The sequence below is a fragment of the Cyanistes caeruleus genome, chromosome 19 (genome assembly GCF_971803275.1).
Source record: "Cyanistes caeruleus chromosome 19, bCyaCae1.hap1.1, whole genome shotgun sequence".
NCBI lineage: Eukaryota > Metazoa > Chordata > Aves > Passeriformes > Paridae > Cyanistes > Cyanistes caeruleus.
The window spans coordinates 5,624,621-5,636,379 of NC_141719.1; the positions used below are offsets into that span (position 1 = coordinate 5,624,621).

General features: G+C 58.2%; 2 protein-coding genes across 6 annotated transcripts in view; both read right to left on the bottom strand.

The window, feature by feature from the left end:
* SLC38A12 (solute carrier family 38 member 12) overlaps window positions 1-9,093 on the bottom strand; it is a 59,577-nt gene extending 50,484 nt beyond the window's left edge. For all 5 annotated transcript variants that reach the window (XM_086857757.1, XM_086857748.1, XM_086857753.1 and 2 more), the window contains exon 1: window positions 9,076-9,093. The gene's annotated coding sequence lies outside the window, so the exon portion shown is untranslated. The remainder of the gene's footprint in view (window positions 1-9,075) is intronic.
* NHERF1 (NHERF family PDZ scaffold protein 1) lies at window positions 87-9,703 on the bottom strand. Its single transcript, XM_023938659.2, has 6 exons — window positions 9,187-9,703; window positions 3,265-3,426; window positions 2,417-2,570; window positions 1,851-1,891; window positions 1,266-1,364; window positions 87-1,148 (listed from the first exon to the last, which is right to left on the bottom strand). The coding sequence occupies exons 1-6, from the start codon at window positions 9,577-9,579 to the stop codon at window positions 984-986; spliced, it is 1,014 nt and encodes a 337-aa protein (XP_023794427.2). The 5' UTR covers window positions 9,580-9,703; the 3' UTR covers window positions 87-983.
* Between the last annotated feature and the right edge of the window lie 2,056 nt (window positions 9,704-11,759).

Genomic DNA, 11,759 nt, shown 5'->3' on the forward strand with positions numbered 1-11,759 from the left:
GTTACCTCTCTTTCCCCTAAGCCCCTGGCCACAGCAAACCTTCTGCATCCCCTCAGGCTCTGGAAGGATTTAGACTTAAACCAGACTTGTGAAGTCAGAAAGGTTTATTCCAGTAAACAGAATTTCTCTTGAGCTCAACAGTACAACAACACCTGATTGTAGCACATGGAAACAAAACACCCACAGGAAGAATTTCCACAAAACAAAGTTTTTTAAAAAAAGTGATTGGAAAAACACTTATTTCAGAAAAAAAAAAAAAGTCTATAAGAAGCTTTTAAATTAAACAGTGTTGGATTCAAACCCTGATTGGCTCTGTCTCCTGGAGTGTGTGGGAGCAAAGGAGACTATTATTGCTTGCTGTGCTGGCTCCAGGCACCCTCTCCTCTCCCAAAATTGCCCCAGGGCAGAGTGCTGGGCACTTCCCAATGCTGGACACCTGCACCCCTCCCTGCAGCTGAGGAGGCAGAGGGACAGAGTCATTGTGGACGGAGCTTGCCAGGTCAGGGTCACACACCCTGGCTGTGGTCAGTGGCTGGGCAGGTGGGATATGGTAGAAGACACTAAAAGCCTCATATTTTGCAGTTAAAGGATAATTTGGGGGGCTATCAAATGGAGATGGGATAGGGAAAAAAACAGGGAACAGTGGGGACTGTAGGGACCAGGAGTGTTGGGCATCAGGCCACCCCAAATTCTTGATCCCTCCCAAACCCCTGCTTGTGCCTACCAGGGTGTGCAGGGCTTCAAGGCAGGGCTGGAGAAGCACGCTGGGGATGAGCTTTTGGGAGAGGGCACCCCCAGCATCCGTGTCCCAGAACTGCTCTGCAGGGATGCTCAGTGGCCACCAAACCCCAGCACTTGAGTCAGGGTGGTAGGAAGCAGCCCCACATCTCCACCAGGAGCCCATGGCAGGGAAGAGAGGAGTGCAGGAGAGGTGGATATGGGGCTGGGGAGGGCTAGAAGACCCTCACCCTGCCTCAGGGCCTTTACAGATTGCTGAACAGTTCATTTTTCTTGCTCCAGTCCATCTGGGGTGCTCTCTTGCTGGTGCGCTTCTGGTGCGCCCGCTCCTTGGCCACAGCCAGCGGGATGTCGAGGTCCAGGAGGGAGCCAGATGCTGAATGGTGTTTATCACCCTCCTGTGTTTGAGGCTGGGGATGAGAGGAGGTGTCAGCCCCACTGTGTGTCCCCTGGACAGCCCCATGCTGGGGGCTCAGCCCAGCTCCTGCTTTCCAGCCACTGTCCCCCTCCGGCACTCCCAGCCCTACCTCGCTGTGGGTCTCGCTGGAGTTGGGGGACATGGCCAGTGGCGCCGGGCTGGATGGGCTCTCAGACACCGAGTTGGATCGTGGCTCTCCACCATTTTCCTGGGGGGAAGCAGGGAGGGAGTGTGAGCTCCAGCCCTGGGGCTTGAGAACAGCCTCCAGAACTGCAAGTCTCATCCAGGGGGCCATCCTCCTCACACATAATCCTCTGTAAACTCCAGGCACATAAATACCTCTAGCGCTGCCCATCCAGGGCGGGGAAGGATTAAACTCCGGCCTGACTGCCCTGGCTTTAGGAAGAGCAGGAGGAGAAGAAGGAGGGTAGCTGCAGAGCTTGGTTCTACTGTCCTGCTTTCAGCATGAGGGCTCCCAACCCCAGAGCATCAGAAGGCAAAACAGCCACCTCCACGACACTCAGCACCACAAGCACCCCCCTTTCTGGAGGACACCAGTTCCCTTCCCAGTGGCAGCCTGAGACCACTGTGGTGTCTGGTGGCATCACCCACCCATGGGCAGAGAGGACATGAACAGGAGTGTCCCTGACTGGAGATGGGCATAGATGAATTAAAATCAAGACAAGGCTCTTACCTTCCCGATATCACCATTGGCAACTGGTTCTGGCAAGGGACCTGTGGGATAAGCATCAGGTGAGGATGTGTTTGCTTTGACCCCTTGCCAATGGAGGGCAAGCCAAGGCTGTACCATGGCCAAGGCTCACACAACACTGCCCAGGGTGTGGCCAGGTCCTGAGTTTTTTAACCACCCACTGCAGCCAGCCCCGTGGCACAAGGGAATGCTGCCAGACATATCCCCATGATGGCAGCTGTGATGTGGAGCCCAGTGAGCCCCCTTCCCCATCCTCCTGGGGAGAGGGCCACAGAGGAGAGCAAAGGGCAGCTGATGCTTGTTTGCTCCCCAAGCCATAAACCTTGCCAAAGTGCAACCCAGGGCCATAAACGTGCCCATGTCAGCCCCACCAGCCTGGCATGGGGCCTTTGGCCAGGCAGGGAGACACCAAAGCCAGGTAACTCTGCTTGGCCTGAGGGTGGTAAGACCACCTCCCAGAGCTCAGCACCCTTAGGTTTGGTGAGAAGGTGACACAGAGCCAGCAGAGGTGGCACAAACCCCTCCCAGTAGCACAGGCCCCAGCCTACCTGTCAGGTGCTTCTCTGAGGGCACCACCTTGCACTTCTTGAAGAATTCATCTGTGAGGACATCCACCACCAGCAGCCTGGTCTCATCACCACTCGCCTTGATAGCTGCCACCACATCACTGTGCTGCTTGCCCTCCATGCACACACCATTCACCTGCAGGCACCACATCACCACTGGAGCCGGGGGACATCCATGGAGTGATCACATACCCACCTTGGAACCAGTCACAATCCCAGCACAGCCACCCCATAGCTCCCACAGGCATTCACAGCCTCGCAGGGATTAGCAATGAAGCCAAAAAAACCTCATTAAAAGTAGATTTTCCTTTGAGTGATTGGCATGAGATTGAATGGGCAAAGCTGGCAGGGAATTCCCAGCAGCACATGGACCCTTGTGCCATGCCATGGTCTCCAGAAAGCTTCACCCCAGAAGAGGCAGCAGCACCACACCCTGGTGAGCAGCAGGGCTGGGGCTCAGTTGCTCGTTGCTCTCATGGATCATCATCCCACTGGCACAAACCTGAGCTTATCCCCACCCTGGTCACACCTGACAGCAGGACTTGTGACCATCGTGCACCTTGTCCCCAGCCTGCCCCACCCCAGGGGCATCCCGGGGACAATGCTACTGCTAATTAACCCCCCAGATAGCTAATTAATGCTCATTCCCAGCCCTCCACAGTGCTGCACCCCGGGGTGGGGACCTGCAGGCTGGTGCAGGTCGGGTGGCTGTGCTGTGAGTCACCAGCAGCAGCAGGGACATTGCGTGCCTTCCTGACCTAGGGCAGCTGTCTCCCAGGCACCCAAGCTATTCAGAGAGACCCCTCAGAGCTCCCCTCACCCCAGCACACCTCGATGATGCGGTCCTGGGGGGCCAGCCCTGCTGCCTCAGCCGGTGAGCCGGGGTCGACAGCACGCACATACTGCCCTGGGCGGCTCTTGTCACTGTGCAGGTTGAAGCCGTAGCCATCTGGGCCCTTCTTCATGTGGCACAGCCGAGGTCTCAGCTCCTCCTGCAATGGGAACAATCTTAGGGTGAACGGCTCCTGGGGTCCCCAGCATCGTAGGGTGGCACCAGGAACCCCAGACAGCTGCTGGAGTGGCAGGGACACCATCCTTGGGTGTCCATCTGTGGGCACTGACACCTCAAGATGGGATGTAGGGTGCCAAACATCTTATGACCCTGGGCTCTAATTAATTAATTAGGTGCAGAGAACACTAATTGCAGTGAAACATTAAAGAAACATGTTATCATGTGTGTTTTCCCAGACCACGCTCTTCCTTTTGGGATCAAGATTGCAACTGAAGGTGGAGGAGGAAACACAGCCCAGGCTGCTGGGAAGCACCCACACTCCACCCCATCCCACTGGGGAAGCTTTGGCTACTGGAAAGGTCTCAGGGGCTTGAACAGGTCCCCTCCATCACCCCTTTGCCAACTGTAGCCCCTCTCCATCGCAAACCCAGCCATGGGGTCAGGGAGATCCCCCACCCCAGAGCACCCCACAGTCACTGTCAGCAGGGAAGAGGCACACAGAGCAGAACCCAGATGGAGCAGCTGTAATGCTGAGGCACCTCCATGCCCTGGCATGACCTTGTAGGACTGCAAAACAAAAACCAGCTCCACTGGGCGATGCAACTGGGATGCTCACCTCTCTGAGAGGCAACACCTAGCTCATCTGCACCTGGTTTCATCTTGACTTGTGGATCCACCAGTACCTGAAGCCAGGGAACCCTGCTGGGGCAGTCACAGCCATGCACTTGTCCCACTTGGTGCCCTCTAAGCTCCCCACACAGTGAGCAGCAGGAAGAAGCAAGAGCATCCCTGGGAGTCTGGCACACAGGAACTGCCTTTGCTCACCCAGCAGGGAGTGGGATGTCCAGGAAGCATCAGAGGAACCAGGTGACCTGAACCAGACACCTGTATGTGGCACTATCAGAACTGCTCTGACCCTAGCAACCAATACTGCTTCTACAATTTATATATAAAATGGTTTGATCCTATCTTGACCACCAGAAGCTGGGCTTTGGTTGGGCTCTCCCAGCAGTCAACCTCACTCAAACTGCTGGAATATTCCTCACCAAGGGCGCAAGTATTTAATCTTTCATCTGAGATCATTTACTCTGTGTTGGTACCCACAACATCACTGAAGTCAGGCCCTGTCAGGCACACCTGCACCGGGGTGCTCTCTGCCCCCTGCACAGCACTCTTGCATCTTACCACAAGATCACCTTTGCCCACTGCAGGGAAAACTGGACCCTGGGGTGCTGACACCCCAGATGTGACACACTGGTGTGGCACAGGGTCCCACACAGGCTGGGGTGACACATTTACAACTGCTAAGTCAAACACTGCAATAAAGCCCTGATAAAGTCCCATCCTCTTGCACAACACCCTCCTTCACGGTCAAGTCTGGCCGCCACCCTGGGAAGGGAGGTGCAGGCAGCACCCAGCACATCTGCCAGGAGTGAAGGTGATCCTGAGATGCCTCAGCACTGGCATGCAGGACTCGCTCTCCACGTGTCTCAGCTTCACATGCTCAGTGCAACAGCCCAGCTGTGGATTCCCCAGCTGGGTGGAGGATTGTGACCCTCTCGACTTCACCCCTTCCACCCCCCCATCCCCAGGTGGCAGCAGGTTCAACAGGGTGTGATAGCATCTTCCACCCAGACAGAAATCCCAAACAATGATGGGGACAGACAATACCCAAAATAAGGGCTAAAGACAGGAGCTGCTGGAGCCTGGAGGAAGGCAGCACCTCCCCAGATCCCTGCCCTGGCTTGACCCTGAGCAAAGGGCTCAGGCTCTGGAGCACCCACGCTCCCAGTGCCCTTGGCATCAGTGTGGGGTTACTCCACGCCGATAGCTCAGGACAAAGCCAGAGGGAGCACCCAGCAAGCGGTACTGGCAGCGCTCCCGGGCAAGGAGGAGGAGGGAGGGCTTTGCTCCCACCCATACCAACAAAGCCCTGGCAGCCTGGGCTCCCTGAGATGCTGGTGCCGTGAATTTTTTGGGGGGATGGGAAGCCCTGCAGGGTGGACAGATGTCTCAGGACACAGGGGTAGGTCACAGCAGTGAGGGAGGCACTGATCCTGCAAAGGCAGCTAGCCAAGGCAGAAGCACTCAGCACGAGGGCAGCCCAGCTGAGCCACGACCCAGACCCTCAGCATCCCCCCATCAGCAGCTGGCAGCTCCTCCAGCCCAGCGTGCCAGGCTGCCTGCACCCTCCCCAAATCACAGAAACCCTGCAGGCAGCCACCATTCCGCCTCCCAGAGAGGAAAACAAATGCATCCAATCCTCCAGCGGTCGTATCCTGCCCATCCACGGGCAAACACCCCATGACAGAGCATCCCTCCAGCCCCAAAGTCCCCTTTGGGCTGAACGTGAGGCAAGAGGGTTTTGGGCCAACACCCGGCATGCGAGAAGACCCGTGGCTACGGAGCTGGGCAGCGGAAATGCCCCTAATTTCTCTAAGCTGCTGCATCCTGTCCTGCACAGCCAGCAGCTCTCCCACCACGCTGGGACAGGGATTAGCCAGCAGAGCCTCCTTACGAGCAATCACAACCTCTGTCAGGGAGGGCAGGGGGGGGAAGCTGGAATCAGCCCCCTGCACAGACATCCCATGCCTCTCCTCTACACTCAGGGAATGCAGAGAGGCCTCTGTCTGCAGAGATGCCCGCTTGGGATGAGGACTTCTGCAGCATCACGCTGCTCTTCCTACCCTGAAACAGGATTTGGGGCACACAGAGATGCTTCTCCCTCTGCAGCACCTTCAGGCACCTGCCAGGACCAGCAATCCCAGGGTTGTGGGGACCCCAGCTGCACAGTATGTCAGAACTCACTCCCCATTTTCCAGCCCCTCAATAGCAATTTCAGGACAGCTTGTGAAGCCTCAAGTCCCAGGAAATTCCCTGCAGCCCTACAAGCAGCACCAAGCCTGCTGGCGGCAGCAACATTCCCAGTTACTCAGAGAAACACAACAGCTCTGAGGATGCCTGGGCCAGCAAATTCACACGGGTCCCAAAATCTGGCGCACACATTCGGGCTTCATACAAAGGGGATGCAAAGCAGCCTCCTTGCAGCATCCCTGTCACGTCCTGCTCGACTGGAGCTGCTTTTCATGCAGCTGCCTTGAGAGGAAATTTAATTCATTTCCTAATTAAACACCAGCTACCCCAGTGCAATGCTCCCAGTGCCAGGGGAACTACTCCCTGTTACATTCTGAAACCCAGCCCTGGGAGGCTCTCACAGGTTTTACAAGGAGGGATGAGCCTTGTTGGCAGGGAGGGCTCTAATTTAACACTAAATTTGCAAGAGGGAAGCCCGGGGCTGGTAGTAAATGCCTTGCCCTGGTAGCAGAGCACTGTGCTGGCAGCACCAGGTGCTGCCCTGGGAACACTGTGTGGTTTGCATGAAACTTTCTCAAGACACTCCCAAGCAGCTGAAGCCTCCGGAAACAAACATAGGGGAAGACAAACTGTCACAGCTCTTGGTGAGGGGACACCTTCACGGCACAGGGTCCCAGGAAATGGGGCTGACCTGAGAGGTGTGAAACTGTCACCACGCTGGCTCAGCACTGCAGATGGGTGCATGGATCAGCTCCCCAGGGAGGCTCAAAACCTCCACTGCAGCCTCAGGGGGATTTGCACACTCAAGGTTTGATAGGAATGAAAAAGGAGCCCATTACACATCTTTCACAACTGCCTCAGGGATCTGTGGGGGTGTCTGAGCCCCCCAGCAGTCCCAATGCTGCAGGACTCAGTATAGTTTGGAGAGAGAATGGATTCTGCTGGAAGGTGGGAGATACTAAACATTGCTCACCACAAGCAGCTCTCCCAGCTCTTGAGCGTCTCCAGGCTTGTTAAACAAATAAAGGCAAGTCCAGCCCAATAATGCAAACAGGACTCTGACACATGTGAATGTCCCACTTCCCCTGTGATCCCAGGGAATCCCACCAACCCACAGTGATGGGATGGGGCTGCGGGGGGATGGAGCAGCCGGCACCAGTTGCCTGCCAGTGTCTGGGAACAGGACAGCAGTGTGCTCCTGCCTCACCGGAGAGAAATCCCTTCCTGCCTGCTCCAGCTTGGCTCAGCATCCCGCCCAGCATCCTCCCACCCTGCTTCACGGGTGCCAGGCCAGGGCGATCTCTTAACCCACTTGCCTTTTCCACTGGGCCCTGCCCCCAGCTGCAAGATTTCCTGCTGCTACCTGTTGAGAAACTGTCTGGGGCCTTGTGGCAATGTCTCCCCATGTCAGCCACTTCCTGCTCTAGTGAGGAGAGAAACCACTAGTAGAGAAACCGCCAGTGGTAACTGTGTGTGAGCTGTGCCCTGAGCCTGCTCCCCAAGACTGTGGGGAATCTTCAGCCAAGGCTTTCCCCAGAGCCCATCAGGTGTCACCAGCTGGGGATGTCTTCCAAAATCTTGTGGGGCATCTCCAGCTTCCTAAGCTCCTTCCATCACTCCTGCCAACACAGTGAGCAGGCAGTGGTCCCACAGCATGAGAGGGCTCCATCCTCTTTGGGGACCACACATCCTCAGCCCCCAAGCCTGGCAGGGGACTCACCTGAGCTGCATTAACAACATCCCTTTTATTTTTCCCAGCCCATGGAGAGGTCTGGGAGCAGAAAGCAGAGCACAGACAGTCTTGCCAGCCCTGAGGCACCACTGGCACTGTGACACATGGGAAAGCAGGCATGTTCTCCCTGCATGGGGCAGCATCAGAGCCTAGCACAGGAGACACAGCTCAAAACCACCGAATCCTCAGCAAAACCCTATGTGTCAACAGCTCAGTGAAGCATCAAGGTCTTCCTGGGGTTCAGCATCAACACTGGGAAGGCTCCACTGCACCAACCTCTCTGGGAACAGGTCATAAGATCTCCCCAGAAGGATTTTCACACTGGGGACACCAAGAGGCTGCTGCCCAGGGAGCCATCCACATGCCTGTTGTAACAACAAACACGTCTTTGCTGGGTAAATAAAGAGCAGCATTATCTCCCAGACCGTCTCTTAGGAACCGCTTGGGGCATGAAAGGTCAGCTGTTTCTCAATTCCTCACCTTTCTACATCACTTTGTTTGTGCAACTGCTCACTCCCACGCGTGTTTAAGGCCGACATTCCTGAGTTAGGAAGCATCCGTGGGGACTGACTGCCAAGATAAAGCCCCCAGCCCGGGAAGGGCTCTGCCATCTCCACTCCACAGCAGAGCCTCAACACACTCAAAGCAGGAGTGACCACCACCAATACCTGCAGTCTCAGCCCCAAAAAACACCCTCTGCCAAAGGTTTTTGTTGTATTTTGGGGTGGTTTAGTGACAGTCGCCCTCAGTCCAGTCCTGGACTCAGCTGCACGTCAAAGCTGGCCCTGTTGCTTTTCTCACCCCGTTTTAGCATTCCCGCAGCACAGGGATGGGCTGAAGGGCTACAGGACTCGAGGGGCTCAGTTATGGGTCCAAGCACCCCCTGTGCCCACCTGCCCCTGCCCGTCACTGAAACAGCTGGCAGAAAGGACCATTAAGATGAAAAAAAAAAAAAATATTTAAAAGAAAAAAGGCAAAGCAGTCGGGCGCGGCAGGACCCGGGGCTTCTGGGGAGCTGCGCTTAAAGCAAAGCAAAAAAAGAAAGAATCGAGATCGAAACCACACACGACGCCCAGGGCAGACGCGGCGGCAGCGGCTCCCGCTCGCTCGCCTGCAAGTCGCGACCCCTCCTCCTCGGACAACAGCCTGTGTCCCGAAAACTTCCCAGCCTCAGTGCCCCGGCCGCTCATTTACCCGCTGCTCGCCACCGCTGGGCTCCCGCGCCGCGGGCTCGGCCGGCACCGGGGCCGCCTGCCCACCGACCACCGGCGGCTCCGCGCCCGCCCCGCCGCCTTTCGCCAGCTGATCCTCGGCCGTCGAGTCAACGACGAGGAGGCTGACGGCGCCGGCGGCGGCACGGATCCGCTCCACCACCTGCTGATGGCTCTCCCTCTCCACGTTCTCGCCGTCCACCTCCAGCAGCCGGTCCCCAGCACGCAGCCCCGACCGCTCGGCCGGCGAGCCCGCCTCCACCAGCCGGATGAACTGGCCGGGCTTGCCCTTCTCGCCGTGCAGGTGGAAGCCGTACCCGTCCGGGCCGCGCTCCAGGCGGCACAGCCGGGCGGCGGGGCCCGCGCCGCTGCTCATGGCGAGGGAAGCGGCGGCAGCAGCAGCGAGCCCGTCCCGCCAGCCGCGCTCAGCGCACTGCGCGGCACCGAGCCCGCCGCGCGCTTTATATAGGGGGCGGGGCGAGGGGGCCGGCGGCCGCCAATGGGACAGCGCGATGGGATGATGCCTGCCCAAATAAGGATTAAATTGTGGGCGTGATTATGCAAATTAGGAGGTGCGGTCATGCAAATGTATGTGGGGCGGGTATGCAAATGAGTTCTCGCCCCGTGTGGGGCGTTCTGGGCGCGGCGCCTCCGGGTCGGGCCGGGTCCCCTCAGCGGGCCCGGGCCGGGTCCCCTCAGCGGGCCCGGGCCGGGTCCCCTCAGCGGGCCCGGGCCGGGTCTCCTCAGCGGGCCCGGGCGGGTCCCCGCTGGGGTCCGAGCGCTCCCCGGTTATGCGGGGCCACCCCCCGCAGCCACCTCCGCCTCTCTCTGCGTCTAGCCGAGCGCCCCGCGGCAACTCGCGATCCTCGCTGAACACCGGAGATCGGCCGGACACCGTCTCTGGCACGGCCCTCACGGCGGGACGCTCCCGGCTGCTCCCGCCCCGCCTCATGCACCGGGTGCGCTCCCGGGGAATGTCCGTCCTGTACCCTCGCACAGTCCTCGAAGGGTGCAGTCGGCCCCAGCGCTGCTCCGACGTACAGGGTGGAGGGGTGCTTGAAGCTTCGACAGTAAAATAAAATCCTCAGATCGAAATTTCGTGGGGAAGTGGGCCGGGAAGAGGGCAGGTAACTCGCTTTGCAGTGGAAATGAGAGCCCAGCCCCAGCCCTGTTCCCCCAGCCGCCTCTGAACCTTGCTCAGCACCCTGGAGCTGGGGGCCCGAGTGGGGGGAGATGCAGGGAACCCCAGGGGATTGCTCTGCCCTGGCTCCGTGTTCTCTGCTCATGGATTGAGGAGCAGAAGTAACTGCAGGGGATCATCAGTGTGTGAAATCCTGGGCTTTGGGCTCAGCCAGGGCAGAGCAAGGCAGCAACAAGCCTGGGCCGCTCCGGCCGTGCAGGGCTGCTGGTGCTGGATTGTCCCAGAGAGGCTGGCACAGAGGTACCATAGGTGTCTCCCAGTGCAGGACCTGGGTGAAGTTCCTGAACAAAGGTCCTCAGGGCAGCCAGGATCACGTTAAACCGAGCTGCAGACAGGCAAGCAAGGAGGGGACAGCTGCATGCCATGGGACATGTCTCTCACAAAGTGCTCTGCCCCAAAACCCTGCTCGGGGAGCTCAGCGGCAGAGGAACCCCCGTGTGCTCGGAGTGGCTGTGCTGCAGGTCCGTGGGACCCGGCTGGGAGCACAGGGTGGGCTCATTTGTTTCCTCCACTCGGCTGAGCATTCGCCCGCAGCCGCTCGGCCCTGAGAAAAGCGGCAGGGAGGAATCCCACGGCGGCCGGCAGCAAATGCCTGCAGAGAGGAAAACCAGGGCAAGCGTGTTGTGGTATGGCCCCAGGACCGGGGGATCTACTGCCTGTGTCACAGCCATCCCCTTGGCAAGGGGGTGTGAGCAGCACAGCCCCACGAGCGAGTTTCTTGGAAGGGCAGATGCAGAGCACATTTTGGGTACCCTGGCAGGAAACAAAACCCAGCTCCAGCAAGGCTGGTTTGAGCAAGGGCCCGTGATAAGGAAGAAAGGCAGCAGCAAAGGAAACAGCTGAAGCTGCTTTTGGTCCAATAGTGCCTGCGGGATGGCAGGGCACAGGCAGGACCGCTGCGCCCCAGCTGCCTCCTCCTGCCCTTTGCATCTTGGAGTGAAGTTAAAGGAGCTCAGGCAGGAGGAGGGAAAGAGAAAAGAGCCAACGTCTGTTTGTGTTGAAGCCACCCAGCATTTTTTTGCAGACATCAGCCAAGCGGCAGCAGCAATGCCTTTGGTGGGAAGACAGAGTTATTTGGGGAATGCTGGACTCCGTACCATGAGAACAGCAGGGGAGGAGGTTGGTTTTAATTTAACAGGCCATGTTTACTCTTCCCCTCTCACCTTTGGTCTGTCTGAAGTGTGCAATGAAAGCCTCCCCCCACCAGGGAGGAAGGGGCCATGGGTGCTTCCCCCTCCTCCCAGCTGCTCCCAGGGCCCCCCGGCCTGGCCGCCCTGCAGTGCCTGTGTGCAGCAGCCTCCCACGTCGCAGACCCAGGGCAGGGATTTCTCACGCAATAAACAATCAGACAGATG

What these genes read in the sequence shown, in the direction of transcription:
- NHERF1 (XM_023938659.2), bottom strand. Translation starts at nt 9,579, where the DNA reads ATGAGCAGCGGCGCGGGCCCCGCCGCCCGGCTGTGCCGCCTGGAGCGC. An exon ending in CTCAGAGAAGCACCTGACAG is followed by an intron (nt 1,892 to 2,416) that starts GTAGGCTGGGGC and finishes CTTATCCCACAG; the next exon opens with GTCCCTTGCCAGAACCAGTT. An exon ending in CCAGCGAGACCCACAGCGAG is followed by an intron (nt 1,149 to 1,265) that starts GTAGGGCTGGGA and finishes TCTCATCCCCAG; the next exon opens with CCTCAAACACAGGAGGGTGA.